The sequence below is a fragment of the Theobroma cacao genome, chromosome 2 (assembly GCF_000208745.1).
Source record: "Theobroma cacao cultivar B97-61/B2 chromosome 2, Criollo_cocoa_genome_V2, whole genome shotgun sequence".
In the NCBI taxonomy this organism is placed as follows: domain Eukaryota; kingdom Viridiplantae; phylum Streptophyta; class Magnoliopsida; order Malvales; family Malvaceae; genus Theobroma; species Theobroma cacao.
In genome coordinates this window covers 33397840-33410782 of record NC_030851.1, presented here as the reverse complement: position 1 = coordinate 33410782, position 12943 = coordinate 33397840, and the positions used below count along the sequence as shown (strand labels likewise).

The 12943-nt window shown below is 35.4% G+C and overlaps 1 protein-coding gene and 1 pseudogene across 1 annotated transcript; one reads left to right on the top strand and one right to left on the bottom strand.

Annotated features, from left to right (window-relative positions):
• On the top strand, window positions 1936–2999 carry LOC18609584 (annotated as a pseudogene).
• Window positions 4605–11685, bottom strand: LOC18609582. Its single transcript, XM_007044764.2, is given in 6 exon segments — window positions 4605–6145; window positions 7967–8516; window positions 9162–9341; window positions 9442–9612; window positions 10928–11098; window positions 11224–11685. Coding segments are annotated over 6 exon segments (2352 nt in total). The 5' UTR covers window positions 11554–11685; the 3' UTR covers window positions 4605–5195.

Genomic DNA, 12943 nt, shown 5'->3' with positions numbered 1-12943 from the left:
TATTAGAGATAAATTAAATGACCAATAATTAAATTTTTCTAAATTATCTCAATTTATTAGAGATAAATTAAATAATCCAATTTGAGTTTTATCTTTAAATTAATATAATTATTAGAGATAAATTAAATGACCAATAATTAAATTTTTCTAAATTATCTCAATTTATTAGAGATAAATTAAATAATCCAATTTGAGTTTTATCTTTAAATTAATATAATTATTAGAGATAAATTAAATGACCAATAATTAAATTTTGATTGGTCAAAATATAAATATTATCTCTAAATTATTTTGATTTATTTAGAGATAAATTGAATGACCAATAACTAATTTTTGATTGGTCAAAAATATGAATATTATCTCTAAATTATCTTGATTTGTTTAGAGATAAATTGGATGACCAATAACTAATTTTTTGATTGGTCAAAAATATAAATATTATCTTTAAATTATCTTGATTTATTTAGAGATAAATTGAATGACCAATAACTAATTTTTTGATTGGTCCAATTTAAATATTATTTTTAAATTATCTCAAGGGATAAATATATATCAATAAGAGAATTGGTTTAACTATATGTCTTTAAAATAATCCAACCAATAAATTAATTATTTTATAATTAATTACATAGTTATGACATCATTAAATCTACGTGATGACACGTAATTGGCTAATAATTTTTTTCTCCTTCTACAATATATAGTATAATATTAATAACTATGCAATCAATTGTTCCAGCTCATTTGTCCAGTGCACCCATGATTGTCAGACGCCTCAAACTTGCCTAACTTCTAGCCTAGTAATAGTAATGAACCTACCCAGCTACAGAAACGATATTAACCTGAAATAGTATCAATTTTGAACGTGGTCCTTGCACTACTAGATTTAGAGAAACTTGAAATTTTTTTTTTAACATTTAAAGTTACTAAGTATTTTGCTTGTACTTAGACGAGTAAATAAAAGAAAGTTCTCTGTCCCAATGGGCCTCTATAACTTCAAACCATTTATTTTCTTGGTGCGGTGCTTCTGCTTCTAGCATCAGTCTCATGGCTGCCATGTCCTAGCACTTCTTTATCCCCTTGCAGTTTTCCAGCCATTTTCAACTTTGGTGACTCAAATTCTGACACTGGCGGTCTCTCTGTAGCATTCCGATCAACCCCTCCCCCAAACCGACTAACCCATATCCATGCTCCGGCCGGTCGAGACTGTGATGGGCGCTTGTTGATTGATTTCATTGGTAAATTTAAGTTTCACTCTTTACTCAAATCGTGTTATCTATGTTACTTCGATGTGACAAACACATATTTCTGGTACTGCCAAATCACAAGAAGAGGTTTCACAAAGTTGGGGAAAAAAGAAACACAGACACACTTTTTACGTGGGTGGTCCACTAAAAAGTGATATCATCTTATGGTCCATTTCGTTTAAAGAATTTGGGACTTGAAGAACTTGCAATTGACATCATGCAGATACTACTTAATTTCCTTTGTTTTTCGGTTGAAAGCTTAGGACCACCTGATCTTAACGCCTATCTGGCCTCAGTCGGCACAAATTTTAGCCATGGAGCCAATTTTGCGGTTGCTGGAGCAACTATTAGGCAAACTGCTTTTAATCCAATTTCACTGGGAGAAGATCTCAGATTTTTAATAAACAAGGTGCAAACGCTTTTCTATATACTAATCTCTTTGTTGTATAGTTAATTGAACAATCCTGGAATTGACAATATCGCAATCATTTTATAATCTCACATGGCAGAGCGCGGCAATTGAGAAATTGCTGCCAAAGGAGGATTATTTACCCCGAGCATTGTACACCTTTGACATTGGTCAAAAGGATCTCACCGCCGGCTACAAACTTAATTTGACAACACAAGTAGTCAAGGCATACGTTCCATACCTACTGACCCAGTTTTCCTCTATTCTTAAGGTAATTAATATAAGAAAGTTTGAGTGGTTACCACGCCTCTTTCTTTCAGAAAATTAAGATGACTCTAGTTCAAATCTCTCTTTAACCAAACTATCAAGGAAAGACAATTAGCTATTTCTCCTCAAGCATATGCTAGTATGGAAACGTTAAAAGTTGATGACAATGATGCAAGTGGCGATGCAGGTTTATATTATCAAGGAGGAAGAACATTTTGGATACACTACACAGGACCTGTAGGCTGCCTGCCTTATGTTCTAGACCACTTTCCGGTCCATGCAGGCCAAGTAGACAAATTTGGTTGCGCCAATCCGTTCAATGATTTCAACGGGGGACTGAAAAGAGTGGTGCGCCAATTAAAGGAATGAACTCCCTTTGGCTGCAATTACATATGTCGATGTCTACACCGTGAAGTATACTCTCATCAGCCAAGCCAAAAAACTTGGTACTCTTTCCATGAAAAGTTTTTGGTCACAGTATTTTATGTTTCTTATTGAGTTTGGCGTTTCTTCTTTGGTGGTTCACAGGATTTGAGCATCCTCTTGTGGCTTGTTGTGGTCATGGTGGGAAGTATAACCATAACAGGTTCGTACATTGTGGTGACACGATTACAGTGAATGGCAAAGAGATGTTGGTAGCGAATTCATGTAAATATTTGTCAGTGGGATTAACTGGGATGGGACTCATTTGACAGAGGCAGCTAACAAGTGGATATTCGAGCAAATCGCCAATGGATCCTTTTCAGACCAACCGCTTCCTCTGAGAATAGCTTGTAACAGGCAGGACCACTGAATCACTTGATATCATTTTCCTACTAGGTCTCTGTTTTCAGACACAAAAAAGGAACAACATTATTTATGAGTAATTGAAACTTTCACCCTTGGCTCGTAAAATTTCAATCATCAAATTAGGATAATTACTCGCATGACTTTTGATTTATTAGCTTTCTCCGTTTAAAGCCTTCGGTGATGTACCTGGATGCTCATTTCTCTTTTTTAAATGTGAGCAAAGAGATGCAGCCTTTTCATTTGATTGGAATGTAAGCAAAGAGATGAAGCCATTTAATTTGATTAGATCTGGTCATTTGTGTATATGTGTATTAATCATGTCAGATAAACATAAGGTATTAATAGTTATACAGATAAATATAAATTTGACACGAAAATTAATCGTGTCAAAATTTTAAATATGTAGACATATACATTTAGTAAATTTGTAACAAGACACGACACAATTAATATATTTATTAAACGTGTCAATGATATTTTATACGATTAACAAGATTAAAATTTATATGATTTATGATATGTTTACACGATTGATTTGATTAATGATATGATTAACACAATTAAAATGATTAAATTGAAATATGTACAAGTAAAATATGATTTTATTATTCAAATTTACAACAAAAAATTATAAATATCATAATATTTACCAAATATAAAAAATTTAATATCAATAAATTTTAATTATCATAAAAATATTAAAAAATATTTTTACTATTAAAAGAAAAAATATTAATATTTATGTAGATCAATAAATAGGTTTTACCCTTATAATAAACTTATCTACACAATTAAATAAATGAGTAATAAATGGATTACAAGTTATAAGTACAAAATAACAACATTGTGTCTTAAATGTATCTTAAACGGGTTAAATGAGTTTAACATGGTTAAGACATAATTTATTTGTGTCTTAATTATATTAACACGATTAATACACGAAACACGATTAACCTAAATTCAAATTCACTTAAATTAGTATCGTATTCATATTATATTATGGTATAATATACAAAATTAGCAAGTCTAGATTTGATAAAATTAAGTGGGGGGAACTGAAACTGAGCAGGAGAGGGGCAATTTGATCTTGAGACTGGCTATCATCTATGGTATGCTAGGTGGCAGGATAAAGGTATTCAAGGGCTGGGTTACTTATATTTATTAAACCTACACCTGAACCTAGACTTCAATTCAAATTCGTATCGTCTTTGTATGGTATTATTGTATCGTATATAAAATTATTAAGTGTAATATTGATATGTAAAATTCAGGAGATCATGTGGAGAAAAAATTGATTGCTCCAATGGCGCATATTTAGAGCAACTAATAATTACATAGAAAATGGCCTTTGGAAGTATGGACCACTCAACCCATTCACTGGAAATCGTTCTCCAATGTGACTATGCCTTTTTATCTTGTAAAGAAACTTTTAAAAAAGAAGGGCAACAAACAACTTTTTTGCAGAGCCAAGAGCCACAGGCCACAGCATGGTAGGAGCCAGGAGGCTTGTTACTGGGCCTGCTTCTGGCTAGTAAGAAGAACCTAACTTTTATGTGCCTGGTCCACCACCAGGCCCAAAAATAGTAACTCCTTATAAGTCCTCTCTTTAGGTTGCACAATGGCGCGTGACATGCAAGCTGTTAATGGGCCAGCCTCCACTCTCCTTTTTCTTTTCTTCTGTTTCTATTGCTTTGTTTGATCAACCACATATACATGTACATGTGCAGATGCTGCTGCGCATGCATGCTCCTTTTTCTTTTCTTCTGTTTCTATTGCTTTGTTTGATCAACCAAATGTACATGTACATGTGCCGATATGCACACATGTTCACATGTGGTAATATATACATGACACAGGCACATGTATATGTGAATATACACAACAGTAAAACATGATCAAATTACTTAGTTAATATAACTTTCCAAACTTGTAACCATAAATCACATGTAAAGCTACAACAACCATTTATTGAAAAAGAGAGAAAACCAACAGCTTCCATTTCCACTAAACGCATGCGTATGCACGGGCTCTTGCCAATTGGTGATTCAATCACCATCAACTGCATAATATCATCCTACATATCAGCTGTTTTTGCCGGATTCATACATCATTATAAACACTGTTGACCCCCTGTTGCCACACGCAATATATTTCAAATATATATCTATATGAACTACATTACAAAACCATTTCAAAGTCTTGATTGGTACTGGAGATTGGAGAATTATTGGAAAACTTCCAAGGTCGTCCAATCTGGCCTGTCCAATCCTGTCCAGCAGTGCCATCTTCCAGCTTTCTTTGGGCCCTTATGTTGGTAACCAAAGCCTAATCCTTCATTTTTCTCTATTTGAATATGGGAGCTCAATCAGTTTGACCGGCTTTTAATTCACAGGAAATGATGCATGAATGATGATGATGATGTTGATGATATAGTAATGATGATGTATGAAGGAACCACTCATGTGCCATGCACTGTACAATTTTCATTCCACCTTCCAGGCATATAGAAATAAGCAGAACTTGGAGGAACCCGCTGCATTATCATAATCTCCTGATGCAGAATTCACTTCCTGATTTGACACAGGCATCGATGTCCATGATGATGTTGGAGGGGATGATGGAGCTGATATTGATGATGGCGATACAGAAGATGATGGAATTGGGTTAAATATGAAAAGACCATGCCTTGGCCCAGAACCAAAGAGCCAATCGTGAACATCCCAGAAAACTTCTACTCCACTTTTTCCCACATTAATGGACTCATTGCCTCTAAATTTCCACTGGAGGTGCTTAACCTGAATCGCTACTTTCCCATCTACTCTTATCTCCAATACTGGATCAAACCCATCAGAGCTGCTGTTGCTGCTGATGCAATTGTTGCATTCGACTGAGATATCATGAAAGGTTCCCTTGTCATTAAACTTAACCCTTGTGGAGAACTTCCTCTTACCAAATATATGTTCCCTCCTGGAGACTAACATCGGTTCAATAAGAGATGGCCTGCAACCTGTCTTTCTATAAGCGTCTTTCTTTTGATCACCAAGAAGTAAAACCACCTCATCTTCACAAACGATGGCAACATAGTAATCTGATCGCGGCTCGGTCTCACCATTGAATTTTGCGGCCTTGAGGTCCCAAACCACATCAACAGTCCTACCATCAACAATAAAATGCTTGGAGCCTTGTTTTCTCCAGAAATACCATGGCTTCAGCTCAACTTTGCACCTATAATGCTCGTCCCCGTCAGGTCCTTGAACAGAAACAGATAGACCATGTAGTAACAAATTCCTGCACCATGTAACAGTAATCAAGCGGCACTGACCGGCAAGCTTTGTTCGATATACTGACATAAAAACGCTCTGGCCTGATCTGCCTACGCTGGCTGGCTCATCAGCTTGCCTCTGATCACTAGATGTAAAGCAAGCAGGAATTCCTATTGAATCATGCATGATTCTAGATCGATTGTCTGTCCGATGAAATAAATTAAGAAGACTGATTGGTTATTTGGTTTATATAAAAGTAAATGAAAAATATGGCTCAAGATCTCACCTGTAAGATTGGGTTTAGAGATGTACAGCCGGAGGCTTAAGGATTGTCACCATGTAAGGTATGGGAGAAAGAGAGAGAGGAGCATATCTTACATTTAATGCATCGTACGCAAGCCCCATAAGGTTTTAGTCTTTTTCTCCCTTTTATTTCTGTTTTCAACAAACTCACCTTTTTCCCCTCTTCAAAGTAGCTTGGCTTCAATAGAGGATGAGCTTTTTTATCTGGAGTAAATTATCTTTTTCATGCAAGGTAAAAAGCAGACAAACATCTTTCGACCGTACTGAAGATTGAAGCTATGTGAAAGTGTGGTACACAAAGAAAGTCATGACTTCATTGGAGCATGTGGGTGGGGGTGAAAAGGGAACAAAGTGAAGTTAAATAGTTATGTGAAAAGAATCTTGAAATTACTACAATGTTCCCCTATATATATATATATATATACACCCTTTTGCTTATTTCAGTGTTTAAGCTTTTAATATAAGTTTAGAGATTTAGTAGGAGAAAAGTAAGCATCATCAGACATAGCTGACATTTACCAAAACTTATTTTTCAGAAAAAAAAAACCCTTAACAAATCTGGGCTTTTCAGTAGGTCACTTTCTCCATTTTTGGCTTACGACGAGTAAAACTGTAAAAGCATTTGGTAGTACAGATAGGCCGGATAAAGCAATATTGAGTAATTCTATTAACGCAAGCATGGAACTTTATTTCTGGCAACTGTTGTTCAGATAAAAACTGATGGAGCAGGAATAACCTTTCTGTTGTGATTCATTTCATTCATGTTTCAACCACGCCCAATTGACATCTAAAATGAATTTTAATCCAAAAGCAGAAACTCAGCTTTTTTCACTGGGAAAAGCATCGCATTATATTAATTGAGGCTTATGCCCTTCAGATACGTATTACTAGTTGCTAGAAGATATTGTGTCCTGGTAAGGACCATTAGTAGCATGACCTTGTCGTCCTAGATTAAAAGTTTGTGGCGTGGCTTCTTGCTGTAAACAGGACTCCAGCCTCTGACCTCCAGTCACCCTGTCTCATCACTATATTGTAGCTTCTAATGATTGCCCTTAATGGCCCACCGAAGGTCAAACATCTCCTGGGAAGGAAATATTCTTCCACTCAATTACAATCACATTTGTCTGACAACAAGGAATACGGCTAGACATCTCCTTCCATTATTCTCTTCAAATTAATTTACCCTTTTTATTTATATAAATCAATGTGTATACTCTTGGAGAACTGATTGTATTTGGGGCAAATATCCTTTTCAATACTCTGATCCTCAATATATAGCCAGTCAAATTGCAATGACGTCCTGGGCAACGGCAATCCTGGGAAGGCAGGGAATGTTAATATTAACATGATTATTCTGGTGACTATATATATATATATATATTTTAGTTAACTCAAATATTGCTGCTGGCTGGAAATCCTCAAAATTCAGGAAATCATTGTGGGAATCTGATTCCGTGAGTTCTATTTTTGGCCCTTGTAGGAAGCAAGGAATACTCGACAGCAACTTATCATCACAAATTTCTAGGCTGCGAAGACGGGGTTTCCGTTTTCCTATGTGGAGGTCAATGTGTACACCGATGTGTCTGCTAAATCTGCTGCTACATGGTATTATGATACTCATCATTAAGTTTGTACAATGATAACTAAAAATGAAAAGCAGCTGCACTACCTGCAGGATTAAGCGTTACATCCGAAGTGATTTAAATCAATTATCATGATGGTGATATCATCTAAACTACCCCTACTCACAGCAAGGCTAGCGAGCTCCTTACAAGCAGCCATAAGACCAGCAGATGATGGTCCCTTCTTAAAACTGGTGTTTTCTTGACTAGGAGACTCAGGCTTCATGCTTATCCGCTTGACCAAGGAAATTCTTCGTAACTTCGATGGTGGACTTCCATTTTCACAACCAACGTCATCTTCATTATCTTTCCAGCTATCAATCTTCTGATTGTATTTTGGTGACTGACTTGTCTCCTTCTGTTGCTTAACCAGTGAAACTCTTCTTATTTTTGACGGACTTTCATTATCTTTCCAGCTATCAATGTTCTTCTTGTATCTTGGTGACTGACTGGTCTCCTTCTGCTGCTTAACCAGTGAAACTCTTCTTATTTTTGACGGACTTACATTCACACAGCCAAAATCCTCATCATGTTCATTACTAAGACCTCCAGCAGCACCCAGTCGTTTTCCAGACAATAGTCGTGCCACAATATCAACAGCTTCCTGGCTGCTAACCTGATGATAAAGTCAGAGATCAAATTCAACAATCAAGTAATTCAAATTACAACTGCCTCAACAGAAATATGGATCAAATATCTAGTTTTTTACCATGACCTCGCTAATGATGCTGTAAATACAGAGCAATGCTGTAGCACCAAAATAAAAGAGAATAGCTAGCATAGACAATTTCCCTTATGCAACATCTAATGCTTATTCAGAATTAGTTAATAGCTCCCCAGATAAAAAGCTACATAACATTAAGCCTTGGTTTTGGGGAAGGGGAGAGTAAAGAGATGCTATCAAACAAACATTTCAAGCAACCTCTCTGCACTTAACATTTTCACCACCTAGCCGAGGAAATGCTGTGCAGTTTCACTGATTGACCATCTTTACCTTTCTCCAGTTAAGTGCTTATGCAGTCCATCCCATCCGCTAAAAGATGAAATGTTTACGTAATAAGAAAAAACAAGGCATACAAATGCATTGAGCAGAAGAGCCAAACCAACTGCAGGAATGTACTGTAAAAAAAAATTAGTTACATGTTAAATGCAGTGAATTCTAAAATGTTTTTCAAAAACAATTATGTATAGTCATCGCATGGAACTCCTGTGCTTGAATAAGTCTCTGCTTTTTCTGTCAAATAAGCATTTCTTTTCTTACCTCTTCCCAAAGACCATCAGAAGCCAAAACAAGGAACTCCATATCTGGAGTCAACTGAAGAATTTTCGTGTCAGGATCAGCCAGTACCCAGTGCTTCAGATGGGCATCTCCAATACTTCTAGACACAGAGAGTATTCCATGAACTCTCCAAGCTCCTCGGTGAAACTCAACATATCCTCCCTATGCTCCAACATCAATAGAACGAGTCAGAAAGAAACTTAGCTCCTAACTTAAGATTATATATTAGGTTGGATGAGAAAAAAAATTACAAAAAAGGCACCTTATTCTCAATCCTTTTTCTTTCATCCTCTCGTTCTGCTTTATGATCTGTTGTAAGCGTTTCAGCTACTCCTCCTCTATACAACACAGCCCTGCAATCTCCCAAGTTTGACACAACAATGTCCTCACCTTCTATTACTGCTGTGACACAGCAGGTACCACTGGCTACATCCTGCATTGTTCCAACTAGTTAATTAAGTATTTCTGCAATATAAAAAAGACAAAGACAAAAATCTCTAGTAAGCATAATGATACATCTTTGTGCCAGACACCCTGATGCCCTCTTAGCAGGTTCCTCATGCAAATATACAAGGACTTGCCCAATGTAGTTTCAATTATAATTCACTCAAGCCCCAGTTGGTATACTCTCATAGACAATACTCAACTTGCTGGTTAGATTTTATGTACAATGTTGCATATTCTCAGCCAAACACATTCATTTTCTGATTTTATCTGGCTGATCCTTAAATTTGTTAAACTATAATTTACCTATCTAGCCAATAAATAATCAGTATGAAGGCAGATTCTTATAAGCCTAGAACAGTTCATCAGTCAATTGATCTGACAGTTACACCATCTAGTCAATGTTTGTTTGTGTTCATAGACACGTGCCTTACATGTTCCAATCTTAGAAAAGGTCTACAGGTATTAGCCAGATCTAACCTGCTTCTTTCTGCACATAGAGCCTAGCAATTATCAAAACCTGATGCTTGGGATGTGATACTTCAAAGGGGTTTCAGCTGAAAGTGAATGACTCAAAAAATCCTGTGTCTTGTAGAGGTACTTAAATTACTTGCAACTCATGAAGGTTTACCACTCAAGACTCAGCAGCAATATTATGAGAATATTGACTAGATGGTGTCGCATGACAATGTGGAGTTTAAATCCCTAATTGGTAAAAGTCTCAGCTATTGTCTTTCATGACTAACATCAGACTGAAGCTACAACCATCATATTCTGCATAGTAAAAACAAAACCAATCGCATCTAACACAACAAATTTTAATGAGAATACCCTTAGCCAAGGCTGCAAGAAATTCAATTCAAAGCTAAAATGGTTAATTGATGTTTATTAATCATCATCCTTCAATTCTCAAACTACTAAACCATTTTGGCATGTTCTCAAACCTCATACTAATTAATTGCAGTTTTTGTCGACCGAGCACAAAGAATCCCCAAGGACCAAGACAAATTTTTAAGCAATTACCTTTCAACTTGAATAAAGATGGTCATCGATAAACAAAGAGTTTGGAAGTCAAAGGAACTAATGAACCAATTCTTCAGAAGTTTAACTAGTATTATTTAGTTTTTAAGGACAAAGTCACGGGTTTCCTGATCCTTCTTCTCACTCACGACCCCCTCCGCCTTCTCAGAAACTCCTTAGAAACTCAACCAACCACTGATATCTACTAAGGTGCAAAGTAAGGAAAACAAGAAACGTAGACATCACATTAAAAATGAAAAAAAGAGTAAGCACAATGCTGTTACCTGCTTCAAGAACTCCTCATCTGTTTTGAGGTAACCAGCCTTAACTGCCTCCTCCTTCTCCTCATTTCCTTCACAATTCTTCAACATCTTAAAAATATTGTTGTGCAAGTTTTCTGCAACAAATTCAGCAGCCTTTTTCCCTCCATGTCCATCATAAACGCCAAAAAAAGCCTACAAATCAGCAACCAAGAAAAAAAAAAACAAATTTTGCTCATTGAAGCTCACTGCAAAAGCAAAAATGTTGAGAATTTTACAATAAAGAAGGAAAATAACAACAACCAGTTTACAAACATTACTTTGTTTGAATTTCCATGCGAACAAGAAACGATCTTGTGAGTATCTTCCATGAACTTCTTTTTGCCTTTGACAGAGAAAACACCCACACCCAACCCACCGAAGCTAACGGCGTCATCTTGAGGGGTAACATCTTTAACTTTCAGGGTGTTGGCTTGGATTTCTTGCAAGACATTTGGGATCTCAATCTTAGGCGGTCTTTTCCGTTTCAAAGAGCAAGAAAGAAGAGAGTGGCTTGGAGAACATTTGGAAGAAGAAGGTGAAGCTCGTGGGGGCGGTTCTTTGTCAGGTTTCTCGTGAAGCTGTGCTGAAAGTGAAGGGGTTTTTTTCATTTTTGCGTTGGTGTTAGGGGCTGAACAAAGAGGGGAGTGCAACGGCTATAAAGAGGAAGTGTGAGGTAAAAGGGTGTCAAAAGTGAGAATGGGGGAAGGAAGGCAGGTAGGGTTGGCCGAGGGAGGTCAAAGGAATATCAAATATCTCTATGTTTTACTACTTGGAGCCGTTGGGGATGCATTGCTGGTCAAAACTTTGAATCCTTTCTTGGTGGAGTTGAATTGGAGCTAAGCTTTTGGATTGAACCGAATGTAAAATTAAAATACAACCACCTTATCATATTTGGTTCAATATATATTCATTTATCTATATTATATGAAAATACAAGTATATCCTTGTCATGAAATATAGGTATAACACATCACATTATCACATTAAACCAATTCAAATTAGAGTAAATTTGATAAGTGATAAATTTTCTATCTACACCTGGATATTATCTAGGTGATAATATAAGATTTATTAAGAAAATAATGTATTTTAGAGATGTATCTTAATAGGAGATTATAATAGCCATTGATATGTAAAGGGCTTCAACTATAAATAAGGGGTCACTCACACTTATTTTGTATCACAGCTATTTTTCATACCAAGCAAAGCATTTTCTCAATATCTCTCTTTTCTTCCTGTTTCTATTATTTCTTTTACAACAATCTTTCTCTTATTTATCTTTTCTCTTTTTTCTTTCATTCAATATTTTTGTTTTTAGTTATATCAGATTTTATTAATTATAACTCTTGAAAAAGTAACTAATGTTAGAATTATGTTAATCAAATTTAAGGATAAAATACATTTTGTTTTTAGTTATGTAAGATTTTATTCATTATAACTCTTGAAAAAGTAATTGATGTTAGAATTCTATTAATCAAATTTAAGGATAAAATACATTTTTGTTTTTAGTTATGTAAGATTTTATTAATTATAACTCTTGAAAAAGTAATTGATGTTAGAATTGTATTAATCAAATTTAAGGATAAAACATACCAACACCCTTAAATTTTAATCATAATTACATGTTAAACATAAAATATCTGAAATGCCTTTTTTTTTCATTAATTTTTTTCTCAAGTCAACCGACGGCTCTTTTACATCGACAAGCCACCCATCTCCTTGGGCTTCCTTGGCTGATCTGGTCGAATCTAGCGCTATTTAGCCTTTTAGTCAAATCCAACTGTGGGGTGGCCAACCAGTGAGAGGGTTATTTTTTAAAAAAAGTTATAATTTGATAGTTTTTAAAATTAATTAAGGGTAAAATTATTTTTTGAATAATATCATGTCATCAAATTAACGAAAATATTAACAGTTGACTAAGCTAGTTTTATGTGTCTAATAAAAAATATTCTTTTATTTTGAAAACTAATAGACCCGCGTGTGTAATTATGATTAATG